A 13,164-nucleotide genomic window follows, 5' to 3' on the forward strand; every position below is an offset into this window, starting at 1 on the left:
AGAGAGAGAGGGAGGAGCAGGATGGCCCGCTGAGCATACAGCCTGCCCACCCGGGCCGGGGGAGGGGGGCTTGACCCCATGATCCCCAGATCATGACCTGAGCTGAAAACAAGAGTTGGAGGCTCACCAGGCCGGAGCCACCCACATGCCCCTCCCTCAACACCTGCCTCGCCTACTGTGGGAGCTTAATGTGTTAACTTAATGCATCATTTACAGATACGTGTGTTAAAGATTATGACAAATTACATATTGAAAGTATTTTATGTGGATTTGCAAGTTTTATAATGAGCATATGCATGTGCATAAATATGTTCATTTAAATAAATAAGTGAAATAAAAATGTTCACTTAAAATACTTCAAATCTTTAAGAAATAAATCGTATTTCAAAGTGAATTGTGTGTCAGAACAAACTACACGGGAAGGAGAGACGCGAGGGTGCTGAAGCACGAAGACGTGGGTGTCTATCCCGTTACAGGCTTCGACGTGGTTACATTGTAACTTCTACTCCGCAATGCAGACGCGTAGTAAATAATAGTAACTAAGTAGTAAATACGTGAGCTCCGCGTTGACCGTGCGGCGCGGCGGCAGGCGGTGCGTGGTCCCCACAGCGCGAGGGGCCCGAGCGCGGCCCGTGCACCTGCCGCAGACGGCGCGGCCCAGGTGAGGCCTCCGGCTGGACGCGGGCACAGCTGGCGCCTGGGGGCGGGGCGGGCTCGCGCACGCGCAGTGCCAAGCCCGGGCCGGCCAGCCCCCCCTCGCGGGGGCCTCCCGGAAGTCCCGCCTCCGGGGCGGGGCCAGGCCCGGCAGACGGAACGGGGAGCCGCCGCGCGGCCGCTTCCGCGGCCACGAGCGCCGGAAGCGGAAGTGCGTCACAGGGGCGGGCGGCGGCGACGGCGAGTGGCGTCGGGGGCGCCTCCGGCGGAGGGTGGCGGCGCCGGGCGGAGAGGCCGCGGCCGCGGGGTCGTCGCGGGTCGGCGGTGAGCTCGGGCCTGGGCGGCGGTGGCCGGGGGCGCAGGCGGAGCCCCGCGCCGGTGAGCGACACCCCGTGACCAGCCGTTTCCGCGGACGGGGCCGGGGCTTCCGGCGGGGGGGGGCTGGGGTCGGTGAGGGCGGGGGGCACCGGGGGCACCGGGGGGGAGGGGCCTCTGCGGGCTGGGGGTTCGGGGGGCCGTCTGAGAGGGCACCGGGGGGACGGGCGAGGGGTCTCGGTGCTCGGGGGGGGCCGTCTGCGAGGGCGGGGAGCACCGGGGGGACGGGGACGCGGTCTGGGGGCCCCGGGGGGCAGCCGGGGACCGGGGTCTGCGAGGCCGGGGGCTCCGGGGGCACCCACGCGAGGGGTCTGCGGGGTCTGGGGGCTCCGGGGGCAGCCGGGGACCGGGGTCTGCGAGGGCGGGGGGCACCGGGGGGACGGGGACGGGGTCTGGGGGCCCCGGGGGGCAGCCGGGGGGCGGCCGGGGACCGGGGTCTGCGAGGCCGGGGGCTCCGGGGGCAGCCGGGGACCGGGGTCTGCGAGGGCGGGGGGCACCGGGGGGACGGGGACGGGGTCTGGGGGCCCCGGGGGGCAGCCGGGGGGCGGCTGGGGACCGGGGTCTGCGAGGGCGGGGGCTCCGGGGGCACCCACGGGAGGGGTCTGCCGGGTGGGGGCTCCGGGGGCAGCCGGGGACCAGGTCTGCGAGGGCGGGGGCACTGGGGGTACCGAGGGGAGGGGTCTGGGGGCTCCGGGCGGCCGGGGTCTGCGAGGGCGGGGGCTCCGGGGGCACCGAGGGGAGGGGTCTGGGGTCTCGGGGGGAGGGGAGCCGGGGTCTGCGAGGGCGGGGGCACAGGGGGCAGCGAGGGGAGGGGTGCATGGGGGCCGGGGCTTCCGGGCGGTGGGCCGGGGTCTACGGGTTCTGGGTGCTGCGGGGGCGGGGCTTCCAGGGAGGCCGGGGTGTGCGACGGCGGGGGGGGGACCGGGGGCACTGCGGGGAGGGGTCTGCGAGGTCTGGGTGCTGCGGGGGCGGGGCTTCCAGGGGGCGGAGTCTGCGGGGGCACGGGGGGCACCGGGGGGAGGGGCCTACGAGGTCTGGGTGTTCCGGGGGCGGGGCTTCCAGGGGTACGGGGAGGGGCCTACGGGGGCGGAGTCTACGGGGGCACCTGTGGCACCGGGGGAGGGGCCTACGGGGGCGGGGCTTCCGGGGGCGGAGTCTGCGGGGCACCTGGGGCGCAGGGGGCGGGGCCTACGGGGCGGAGTCTGCGGGGCACCTGGGGCACAGGGTGCGGGGCCTGCGGGGGCGGGGCTTCCGGGGGGCGGAGTCTGCGGGGCACAGGGGGCGGGGCCTACGGGGCGGGGCTTCCGGGGGCGGAGTCTGCGGGGCACCTGTGGCTACGGGGGCGGGGCTTCCGGGGCGGGGCCTACGGGGCGGGGCTTACGGGGGCGGAGTCTGCAGGGCACCTGTGGCACCGGGGGCGGAGTCTGCGGGGCACCTGGGGCACAGGGGGCGGCGCCTACGGGGCGGAGCGCTGCGGAGGCCGGGGTCTGCGAGGTCTGGGAGCTCCTGGGCCCCGGGGTGGAGGGCTGCCGGGGCTGGTGGGTAGGACGTCAGCGTCGGTGGGGCAGGGGGTCGTTGCGGAGGGGTGGGCTGGGACCTGGACGACCAGGGGCCCCGAGGCCGTGTCTGCAGGGGGCCGGGCTGGGGGGGGCTGTGGATGGCCTGGCGGCGCCGTCGACGTCACAGATGGCCTGGGGCCCTGAGGACGTTAGGGGGTGTGGGGGTGTCTGCGGGGCTGGGGTGGGGAGACGATGGGGTCCAGAGAGCCTAGGAGCTGCGGGGAGCGGGGAGGGGGCGTCGGGGCGGGACGCGGCGGGCGGGTCTGGAGCCTGTGAGGGCGGCGGGCACTTGGGTGGGTGGTTGGGCTGGGGCGGCGGGCACTTGGGTGGGTGGTTGGGCTGGGGTTTGCTGGCCGGGCTGGGGTTTGCTGGCCAGGAGCTGGAGGGGTGCGGAGGGGGAGGGGGAGGGGATCTGCGAGGCCGGGGTTCCCCGAGCAGGGGCGCCTAGATAGCAGGGCGCTGGAGTCTGGGAAGGGCAGGGGCTGGGTGGGGGAAGGTACGGCAGGGCGAGGGTCTGCGGTGGAGGGCTGGACTCTGAGGGTTAGGGGCTCTGCGGCGTGAATGGGGGCTCCGTGGAGCCGGGAGGGGGGCCTGGGGGCACCAGTCTCCTGGGGCTGGGGGAGGGGGCGGGGCTCCGAGGGCTGGTGCCTGCGGGTCTCCTGCGGTTGCAGGGGACGGGCCCCGGGTCCTGGGGGCTGTGGGCTGGAAGGGGGGTCATGGAGTGTGGGTGTGAGGGCGGGGGTCAGTTCAGGCGGGCTGCAGACAACACGGGTACTGCAGGTGGGGGGCAGGCTGTGGGCGAGACAGGGGCTGCTGCTACACAGGCTCAGAGTCCTGGGGGCTGCCCTGGTGCCCTAGACGCTGGGGTAAAGGGCGGGGGTTGCAGGCTGTCCCGGAGCTTGGGGAGCCTGGGGAGCTATTGGTGGGAGCGGCGGGCAGTGACGCATTTAAGGACGTGCTGGGGGCACAGTGAGGGGCCGGGGCAGCCACCAGGGATGGGGGTTATGGGAACGGCCCTGGGGTACCCGGGTCACGGAGTGGGTGTGGATGGTGCTGTTGGGGGGGCACTGCCCCGTCTCTGCTCAGGCTTCCGGATGGCCCTTGCTGTCCTGGGCACACGTCTGGGGTCTCAGCCAGCACCAGAGCCCCTCACCCCCAAGACCAGGCTGGGGGCTCCTCTGCCCTGCACCCCCCTGTGTGCAGGTCACTGCCCTACTACACACCCCTCACCCCCGTGTGGGGCTTCCCCCAGACCAGGGGCTTCTCTGCCCTGCAGCTGCTCCTCTGTGGGGGTCACTCCCCTACTGCACCCCCCCCAGCGTGGGGCTCCCCCCTAGACCAGGCTAGGGACTCCTCTGCCCTGCACCCCCTGTGTGGGGTTCACTGCCCTACTGCACCCTCTGGTGTGGGGCTCCGCCCTAGACCGGGCTGGGGGCTCTGCCCTGCAGCTGCTCCTCTGTGGAGGTCACTGTTCTACTGCGCCCCCCCCCCCCCCCCCCCCCCCCCGTGTGGGGCTCCCCTCTAGACCAGGCTGGGGACTTCTCTGCCCTGCAGCTGCTCCTCTGTGGGGGTCACTCACCTACTGCACTCCCCCAGTATGGGGCTCCCCCTAGACCAGGCTGGGAACTCCTCTGCCTTGGAGCTGCTCCTGTGTGGGGGTCACTGCCCTACTCCCCCCTAGACCGGGCTGGGGGCTCCTGTGCCCTGCACACCCCTCCCCACCTGAGCCTCAGGGCCTGTGGGGAAGCTTCCCAGCCCGTGGGTGGCGGTGGAGGCAGCCACCTGTACTGTTTGGGCTTGTGCGTGCAGCTCGGATCTCTCCGGAAGCCATGCACTGGTCTGAGCAGGAGGGGGGGCTTCAGAAAGGGCACAAGAGGACAGGTGCCCACACGGAGCCCCAGCTGTGCAGGGGCCCTTGTGCTTGTCCCTTGATGGCAGGCACGGAGGGAACGGGAGTCCACGGGCAGTTGTTGGTGGATGTGTCGGCTGGGAACTTCCTTCCTGCTTCCTCCGGGCCACCACCTGCACACACCCTCCCCCGGCTGCAGCCGAGCGCCTTCCTGCCCCTTCCTGCCCCTTCCTGCCCCTTCCTGCCCCTTCCTGCCCCTTCCTGCCCCAGCCTCTGAGCCTGCAGCCTGGGGGACGTGGGCGCTGCTCCCAGTCCGCCTCTCGCCCGTGGACAGCAGTGGGAGCCCCCAGCAGTGCTGGTCCGCGGCCCTGGGAGCCCTGCTGCTGCTGCTGGGCACCCACAAAGGCTGGCACACTCGACTGCTCTTAGAGGTTCTTGTCAGCCTGGTTTCCTCTGATTAAAAAACACAAAACGTGAGGGCAGGTGACGGCGTGTTTTAGTGCAGCAGACAGGTGTGCCCGTGGCACGGCAGAGAAGCACACCTGTGTCCGCAGGCCTGCTGTGGGGCCGGGCGTGTGCATGCTGCTCTCTGCGCCCACCCTGACCGCCCGTGTCTGTGTTTCAGGCCCGAGGTCCCGGCTATGGCCGCGGCTACCATAGTCCACGACACGTCTGAGGCGGTGGAGCTGTGCCCCCCGTACGGCCTGTACCTGAAGCCCATCACGAAGATGACCATCAGCGTGGCGCTCCCGCAGCTGAAGCAGCCCGGGAAGTCCATCTCCAACTGGGAGGTGATGGAGAGGCTGAAGGGCATGGTGCACAACCACCAGTTCTCCACGCTGCGCATCTCCAAGAGCACCATGGACTTCATCCGCTTCGAGGGCGAGGTGGAGAACAAGAGCCTGGTCAAGTCGTTCCTGGCCTGCCTGGACGGCAAGACCATCAAGCTCAGCGGCTTCTCCGACATCCTCAAGGTGCGCGCCGCCGAGTTCAAGATCGACTTCCCCACCCGCCACGACTGGGACTCCTTCTTCCGTGATGCCAAGGACATGAACGAGACGCTGCCCGGGGAGCGGCCGGACACCATCCACCTGGAGGGGCTGCCCTGCAAGTGGTTCGCCCTCAAGGAATCGGGCTCTGAGAAGCCCAGCGAGGAGGTCCTGGTCAAGGTGTTTGAGAAGTTCGGGGAGATCCGGAACGTGGACATCCCCATGCTGGACCCCTACCGCGAGGAGATGACCGGGCGTAACTTCCACACCTTCAGTTTCGGGGGCCACTTGAACTTCGAGGCGTACGTGCAGTACCGCGAGTACGTGGGCTTCATCCAGGCCATGAGCGCCCTGCGCGGCATGAAGCTCATGTACAAGGGGGAGGACGGAAAGGCCGTGGCGTGCAACATCAAGGTGAGCCCCCGCCGGGCCGCCTGCTGCAGGCGGTGGGGGGCAGCGTGCCCCTCGTGTGGCATGTGGCTCTGGGTGTGGGCAGGCGCATAGGCGGCCCCGCGGAGGAGCCAGGCTGTGGGGGGCCCTCAGCGGCAGAGGGGGGCCTGTGGCGGCCGGCAGGTGGTGCAGGTCCAGGGGACGGAGGGGCCCTGCTGGGGGGGGAGGGGGGACACACTGTCCCTGAGGAGCGTGACGGGCTTCCTTGCTGGCAAACGGGGCAGGCCAGCCGTGTCTCAGAGCGTGCGCCCCGCTGGCATGCCGGCTTCACACGGGAGCGCAGGGCAGAGCCATCACTGGCCCTGTGTGTTCGCGTGTCCAAGGCACGCCTGCCTGCGGACCCCATGTCCTGGGTGGGGCCACACATGGGGGCGGGGTTCCCTGCCCGGGAGTGGAGCTGCCTGGGGCCGCCTGTCCTGCGGCATGCCCGTGGGTCACTGCGGTCTCTTCTCCCGAAGGTTTCCTTCGACTCCACCAAACACCTGAGCGACGCCTCCATTAAGAAGCGGCAGCTCGAGAGGCAGAAGCTTCAGGAGTTGGAACAGCAGAGGGAAGAGCAAAAGCGCAGAGAGAAAGAGGCCGAGGAGAGGCAGCGAGCGGAGGAAAGGTGTGTGTGCACACGCGAGGGCTGTACACGGCCCCTGGATGCCCGCTGTGCGCGTGAGTCTGTGTGCAGGTGTGAGCACGTGCCCGCTGGGGGCCTGGACGGCGCCTTCCGTGTAGAGCCTCCTGTGGGCATCGTGTGTGTGTGTGTGCACGTTTGAGTGTGCAGGTGCGAGCACGTGCCTGCTGTGGACCTGGAGGGCGCCTTCCATGCAGAGCCTCCTGTGGGTGTCGTGTGTGTGTGCGTGTGTGTGCGCGCGCCTCCCAGGGGCCCAGATGGCACCTTCCATGTAGAGCCTCCTGTGAGCGTTGTGTGTGTGTGCACGTTTGTGTGTGTGCAGGTGTGTGCACGTGCCTGCTGGGGACCTGGAGGGCGCCTTCTGTGCAGAGCCTCCTGTGGCTGTCGTGTGTGCGTGTGCGTGCGCGCACATTTCTGTGTGCAGGTGCGTGCACGTGCCTGCCAGGGACCTAGATGGCGCCTTCCGTGCAGAGCCCCTCCTGTGGGCGTCCTGTGTATGTACGTGTGCGTGCATGCATATCTGCGTGCGGGTATGTGCATGTGCCCGCAGAGAATCTGGATGGCGCCTTCTGTGCAGAGCCTGTCCCGCGGGCACCGTGTGCTCGCACACACACCACCGCGGCACATGGCACCTCCTGGCCGCCGTGCAGGCCGCAGGAAGCTCTGTGATGGGCTGACCGGGACACCTGATGACGTCGGTCAGGTTCTAGGAGCACAGTGTCCTTTAGCAGGGTTTCAGGGGGTCGGGTTCGAGGTCATTGGTTGGGGGCCCACGGGTCACGGTCGCCCCGGGCATCTCCTGCTTGCTCTGCTATAGGAGTAACCTCACCAATGGTGTCGCCTACGTTTTGGGGGAAACGAGACATTCACGTGCCTTTGCTCGCTGCACTTTGGGCACTTTCGCAGCTCTCGTGTGTTCGCCAGGTGCGCTTTCTGTGTTCCGCGGTGTGTGCAGGCTGGACGTGCGTGTGGTATCCGGGTTCACCCGCGCCTGGTCTTGCAGTTTATCTGTGTGTCGAGTGGACTCTGCGCTCCCCGGCTGCCGCGTGTCGGTTTGCTTCTGTAGCTTCCGCTCTACTGCAGACGGAGGGCCACGCTGTGCGCAGCTCCCGCTCCAGCGTCCCGTCGGGGGTGGCGGGTGCAGACCGTGTGCGTCACTGCTGACCCAGCTCCCCTCCCGGATCCCTGCTAGGAGCGTGTGGTGGCGCAGTGGGCTCGGGGAGCCCTGGGCTGCCGGCGGGGTGGTTGCGGGGCAGTGGGGTGCGTGCTGGCGCGCAGCTGTGCCGTGGACGCCGCTCCTGGGGACGTGCTGGGGATGTCACACTGCCCAGCCGCTCCCTGGGTCAGCACCTCCGGGGCCGGGGCAGGAGGAGCACGGGCGGCTCCTCTGACGTCGGCAGCGTCCCAGCAGCCCAGCCTTCCACCGTGTGTGCACCTGCTGATCGTGACCCACACACCCCCAGCGGGCAGGGTTCCCTGCGCGGTCCCACTCCCTGGGTGTTAGCGGTGGGACATGTGCGCACGTGGCCTGAGGACCGGCCCTCCCTGTGTGTGGGCTGCAGGCGAGTTGGGCACACGGGGCTCCCGGACGGGGGGCAGCGCGGGAGCTGCGGGTGCTGCGGTCACGGTGAGCCAGGAAGGAGCGGGGCCTGCAGAGCCTGCTGCTCTGGCCGCTCACGATCCTCACGTTGGGGCCCCCACCCCTGCCGAACACGGAGGGTGTGAGTTCTTGGGCTCCGTGGGGTTCGTGTGAGAGGAAGGCCTGTCTGCAGGGGTCGTGCTGCGGCGGTGGCTGGCTGTGTGGAAGCGGCCGCACCTCGGGGATCTCTGAGCCCCTGACCACCGTCCTCGCTGTCCCGTCTGTGCGCGTTTGCCTCTTCTGGAATCTCATCCACGGGGGGTTGCAGGGCACATACTGTTCTGTCTTCAGTGGTTCCCGGAGCAGAACGCTCCCAGAACGTTCCATGTGACCACACACACGTGTACTTGTCCCTGTTTGCAGAGCCCTAGCGATGGGGCCTGTCACATCTCAGCGTTGCCTGTACCCAGTTATTCCCTGAGCCGGCTGCCGTGTGCACGACCTCCTCTGTGCGCCCCCCATGCTGTCATGGGCTGGCATGCCACTGGGCATTGGGTGTGTCCTGACGCTCCTCTCCACCTCCTGCACTGGCCCCGGGTCCAGCGTTCCTCTCCTGTCCACTTGTGTGGCTTGTGGGGAGGCACGCTGTGTCTCAGGGGTCCTGCCTGGTTCTCCTGCCTGGTGATCCTGCCTAGTCGTCCTGCCTAGTAGTCCTGCTTGGTGCTCCTGCCTCCTAGTCCTGCCTGGCGCTTTTGCTTAGTGCTCCTGCCAGCTGCTCTTCCCTAGTAGTCCTGCCCGGTGCTCCTGCCCGGTGCTCCTGCGTGGTACTGCATCCCGGGGCCGCTGCTGGCCTCTGGACCTGTGTGTGTGTGGTGTTCAGACCCGATCTCCCTGTGCCATTAGAGCCACCCCTTCTATTCTGAGGCTTGAGTTTGGTTAGTAGGATACTCCCTCCGAGGTCCTGAAAATGCTCGCTTTAGCGTGCGCCTGCCCGTTCTCCAGTTCCTCAGATTCCGCAGAAACTTACCACCCGTCCCAGTAGTAGGGGAGTACTCCTATCCCCCGTCCTTATCCACGGGGATGAAGAGAAGGGCGGCCCTCGTGCACGTGCCCCGGTGGCCGTGCTGTCCGCGCTTGCCTAGTCGTGCCCGCTGACCGCATCCTGAGTGCTGACCCGCGGCGCGGCGCGGCGTCGATGCCTCACGGAGCCCTCGTGTATTTTGCGCAGGAAACAGAAGGAACTCGAAGAGCTGGAGAGAGAGAGGAAACGGGAGGAGAAGCTGCGCAAGAGGGAGCAGAAGCAGCGCGATCGTGAGTTCCGTCGGAACCAGAAGAAGCTGGAGAAGCTGCAGGCGGAGGAGCAGAAGAAGCTGCAGGAGAAGATCAAGCTGGAAGAGCGCAAGCTGCTGCTGGCCCAGCGCAACCTGCAGTCCATCAGGCTGATCGCCGAGCTGCTGAGCAGGGCCAAGGTACGGCGGGCGCGTGGACGGGTGGGCGCGGGGGTCTGGCCAGTGGCCCGGAGCGGGAGGTGGCGGCCGCCGCCCCCGTGAGAACGGGTGTTCGTGCGCACAGCCACGCCGTCGTCGGTAGCTTGTAGCCTCCCTGCCTGGTCCCAGATGCTAGGATGTGTCGTCGCGCAGAGCTCGTAGCGCTGTGACGAGCGTTACCTGCACTCACGTCTCCCGGACTCGGTCCCCGAAGCCCGCAAGGAGCAGGCACGCAGGGTCACCGTTGCCCGGGCGGCGGGAGTGGCCGAGCTCCCCTAGGTCCCTGCGGATGCCCGCCCGCGGCAGATGCTGTGCCCGGGGCCGTCGGGACCGTGGGCTTTGCTCTGACCCCACAGGCCAGCGGCCAGGGGCGGCGGGAGGCTGAGGGCCGAGCCCGCTGCTAGACAGGGCCCGTGCGGCAGCGTCCCTGCGGGGCTCAGCGGGCGCCATGGGGCCTGGTCGGCCCACGTCCCTCGTCCGCGGCCCTGGATCTGACAGGTGTCAGCCGGCGCGCTGCGGATGAGCGCCTCAGAGCTGAGAGCCGCCTCGTTCCTCCCACCCGCTCCTTCCGGAGGCCCGACCGGTAACTCCTGCGAGCCGGGGGCCGGGGACGCGCGGGGACCCCGCCTGGCACTCCTTGTGCTTGGGCAGGCCGCGTGCCCCGCGGAGTCAGGCGCGGGGCGACCCCATAACCTGTTGTCTAATTACAGTTGTGATAAGTCCCCGGGAAGGAGACTGGCAGGCGCGCTGAGACGTGGCAGCTCAGCTCTTGTTTCATGGTGAATATTGAAGACGCTAACCCAGGCCAGGCCCCGCACGTCCCGCGGCGGCCACGGCAGCGTGTGTCCGCCTCGTAATCTCAGCTCCCTGACGCTGGTGACCGCTTGCGACCTCACAGCAGGCCCCGTGTGCGCCTCGGAGGGGCCAGGCCCCACCCGGAATGCCCGCCCCGGGGCTGTGCCACGTAGCTTCGCCTCGGGGTTTCCTTCTCGCTCGGACGCATGACGGCCCGGGCGTGGTAGGGACGGGCGGGCCGCACTCCGGCCGGAGCGTCCACCCGGTACCCCCAGGCCTCAGGGCATCCACAAACCCAGCGCCTCCTGGGAGCGTGCGGGGCGCGCGAGGTACATGTCCGCGTCTTCCCCTTTGTGCTGCAGGCCGTGAAGCTGCAGGAGCAGGAGCAGAAGGAGGAGACGCTGCGGCTGCAGCAGCTGGAGGAGAGGCGGCGGCTGCAGGAAGCCGAGCTGCGGCGCGTGGAGGAGGAGAAGGAGCGCGCGCTGGGGCTGCAGCGCAAGGAGCGGGAGCTGCGGGAGCGCCTGCTGAGCATCCTGCTGAGCAAGAAGGCCGACGACCCGCACACGCAGGACGAGCTCGGCGTCTCCCACGCAGACCTGCTGCAGCCCGTGCTGGACATCCTGCAGACCGTGTCGGCCGGCTGCGTGGGTGCGGCCTCCCTGCACCCCCTCGTGGGCCAGCCGCCCCCCGGCACGCCGAGGGAGACTCCGCCCCGGCCGGAGGCCGACAGCACGCCCAGAAATGTGAACGGGAGCCTGGCCGAGGAGGCCCAGTGCAGGGAAGGCCTGAGCGCTCGGCTGGCCGCCGCGGGGGATGGTTCGCCGGAGAAGAGGTGCCCCGGCGTCCTCGCCTGCATTCCCGACAACAACCAGCAACCCAAGGGCGTGCCCGCCGCCTGTGACCAGAGCGTACCCAAAAAGGACACCCATTCGGAGCAAGACAAGTGCAACCGCGAGCCCAGCGGGAGCCGCGGCCGGTCCAGCGGGGGCCGGGGGGAGGACGACAGACACAAGCGGGAGAGGAGCCGGCCGCGGCGGGCTGGCAGCCGGGAGGACGGGAGGCAGCCGCGGAAGGAGCGGCGGCAGCACAAGAAGCACTCGCGCCAGGACGACAGCCCTCCGCGGCGCAGCGCGAGCCCCGACCACAACCGCTCCCGCAGGTCCCACAGCAGGGAGCGCTCCAGCCGCAGGGAGCGGAGCCGCGACCGCAGGGGCGGCTCGGGCAGGAAGCGCAGCCGCCACCGCCGCAGCGACCGGGACCGGTCGCGCTCAGGGTCCCCCAGCCGGCACCGCAGCACCTGGAACAGGTAATGCAGGGCGTTCCTGCACGTGGCCGTCCGGCGGAGACGAGGCCCTGTGGCGCTCCGGCCCCTCCACCCGGCCTCCGCGGAGCGCTGCCAGGGGGCCACCGGGCAGGACGGCCGCGCCTTGCAAGTGTCCCTTGGTGAGCCTCTGGCGGCCCTTGTGTCGGAACGCGCAGCCCTCAGTCGCTAGCTTTAGTTGTCCCTTCAAACTGTTGATCCGATAGCTTTAACGTCACCGATTCCCTCTCAATCAGGAAACGCGCTTGCCGAGTGGTGACGAGTGCAGAGCCCCCTGTACACGCAGGCGGAGCAGCGTCTCTGTCCCCTTTGGGGGCACCCGCATGTGCGCTGATTCTCGGGAGGCCGGTTGCACGTCACTGGGGACACACGGTCACGTATGGACGGACGGCCATGGTCCCACAGGGCCACGAAAATTCGAAAAGGCCCTGCCCTGGTGGTGTTTGTTTCTTTTTTTTTTTTTTTCCTTTTTCTTTTGTGATTTTAACTGATTTGGAAGCGCAGTTGGCGGGATGCCAGTAGCACCCGGTGGCGCTGGTGACCCGTCACGTCACACCTGGAGACCGTGCCAGTCCTTAAGGTCAACACTCAGACGTGCTTTCTAAGGCGTCGGTGCGCGGGGGGCGCCCCCAGCATGGTCCGATGCTCGTTCACTTCAGAGACGTTCACGTTACAAACTGGTGATTAAGCATATAAGGAAAAAAAAGGGGGTTGGTTAAAAGCTTTGGTTTCTAGTCGAGGTTAGCGTGTGTGGTTTTTTTAAGAAGCTGTTTTGCTAAATTATTTTTACTTGGAACGTTTCAAACAGATTTAAGGCTAAAAACTTGTTAAATTTTATAATCATTTGCTTCTCTAAGTGAAGCTCAAGAAACACTTAAAAATAGCTGTAATGTTTGCGTTAGGAAAGATGGTGTTTATTCCAGTTTGCATTTTTTTGTGAAATAAAATCTTTTTCCAATGAACTAATATTTTCCAGCCTTTCTGTTTGTTTGTTCAAGCTCTTGGGGCTGCGTTCCTGGGCTGAGCCTAGTTGAGCAGCTCCGACACAGATCGAAATCATCGCTTCCTTTAGAGCCGCTCGCTCGTGGGCAACGATGCACTTCGTAGGGCTGTCCCTGTGAACTCTGCCCGCGGAAGGAGGATCCTGGGTCCTAACAGGCGTTCGATTTACTGAGCTAGACTCTAGCAGATTCACGGAAGCTGAAGAGCCGCTTTTTAAAGTCAAAGTGAAAGTCGCTCTTTGCTCACCTGGCCTCTTTGCTCACCTGGCCTCGTAACAGGCAGGAGTCAGCGCTCCTGCTGGGACTGCAGACTCTAACCATCCCTCCACCCGCCCGTGTCTCGCTAACACGCAGATCTTGTCCGCATGTGGACGGCTGGTCACGGGCCTCCTGCACCCCAGCTCCCCGGCGCAAACCAAGATGGACACGGCACACTCGCGTCTTTCTTTCTCTGGCGTGGCTCTTACCTTGTCTCTCACCTGC

The 13,164-nt window shown here is 67.4% G+C and overlaps 1 protein-coding gene across 2 annotated transcripts; it reads left to right on the forward strand.

The window, feature by feature from the left end:
* Positions 1 to 877: 877 nt before the first annotated feature.
* Positions 878 to 12,642, forward strand: AKAP17A (A-kinase anchoring protein 17A). 2 transcript variants are annotated; one of them, XM_072744761.1, is made up of 5 exons: positions 878 to 1,032; positions 5,063 to 5,840; positions 6,335 to 6,483; positions 9,306 to 9,546; positions 10,722 to 12,642. In XM_072744761.1, the coding sequence occupies exons 2-5, from the start codon at positions 5,079 to 5,081 to the stop codon at positions 11,667 to 11,669; spliced, it is 2,100 nt and encodes a 699-aa protein (XP_072600862.1). In that variant the 5' UTR covers positions 878 to 1,032; positions 5,063 to 5,078; the 3' UTR covers positions 11,670 to 12,642. The 2 variants fall into 2 exon arrangements, with proteins under 2 accessions (XP_072600862.1, XP_072600863.1); XM_072744762.1 differs by having other exon boundaries at positions 884 to 978.
* Positions 12,643 to 13,164: the final 522 nt, after the last annotated feature.

The sequence above is a fragment of the Vulpes vulpes genome, chromosome X (assembly GCF_048418805.1).
Source record: "Vulpes vulpes isolate BD-2025 chromosome X, VulVul3, whole genome shotgun sequence".
Classification (NCBI taxonomy): domain Eukaryota; kingdom Metazoa; phylum Chordata; class Mammalia; order Carnivora; family Canidae; genus Vulpes; species Vulpes vulpes.

Coding starts and splice junctions, on each gene's coding strand:
- AKAP17A (XM_072744761.1), top strand. CDS start 5,079: ATGGCCGCGGCTACCATAGTCCACGACACGTCTGAGGCGGTGGAGCTG. Junction 5,841..6,334: donor CCGTGGCGTGCAACATCAAG/GTGAGCCCCCGC, acceptor CTTCTCCCGAAG/GTTTCCTTCGACTCCACCAA. Junction 9,547..10,721: donor AGCTGCTGAGCAGGGCCAAG/GTACGGCGGGCG, acceptor TTTGTGCTGCAG/GCCGTGAAGCTGCAGGAGCA.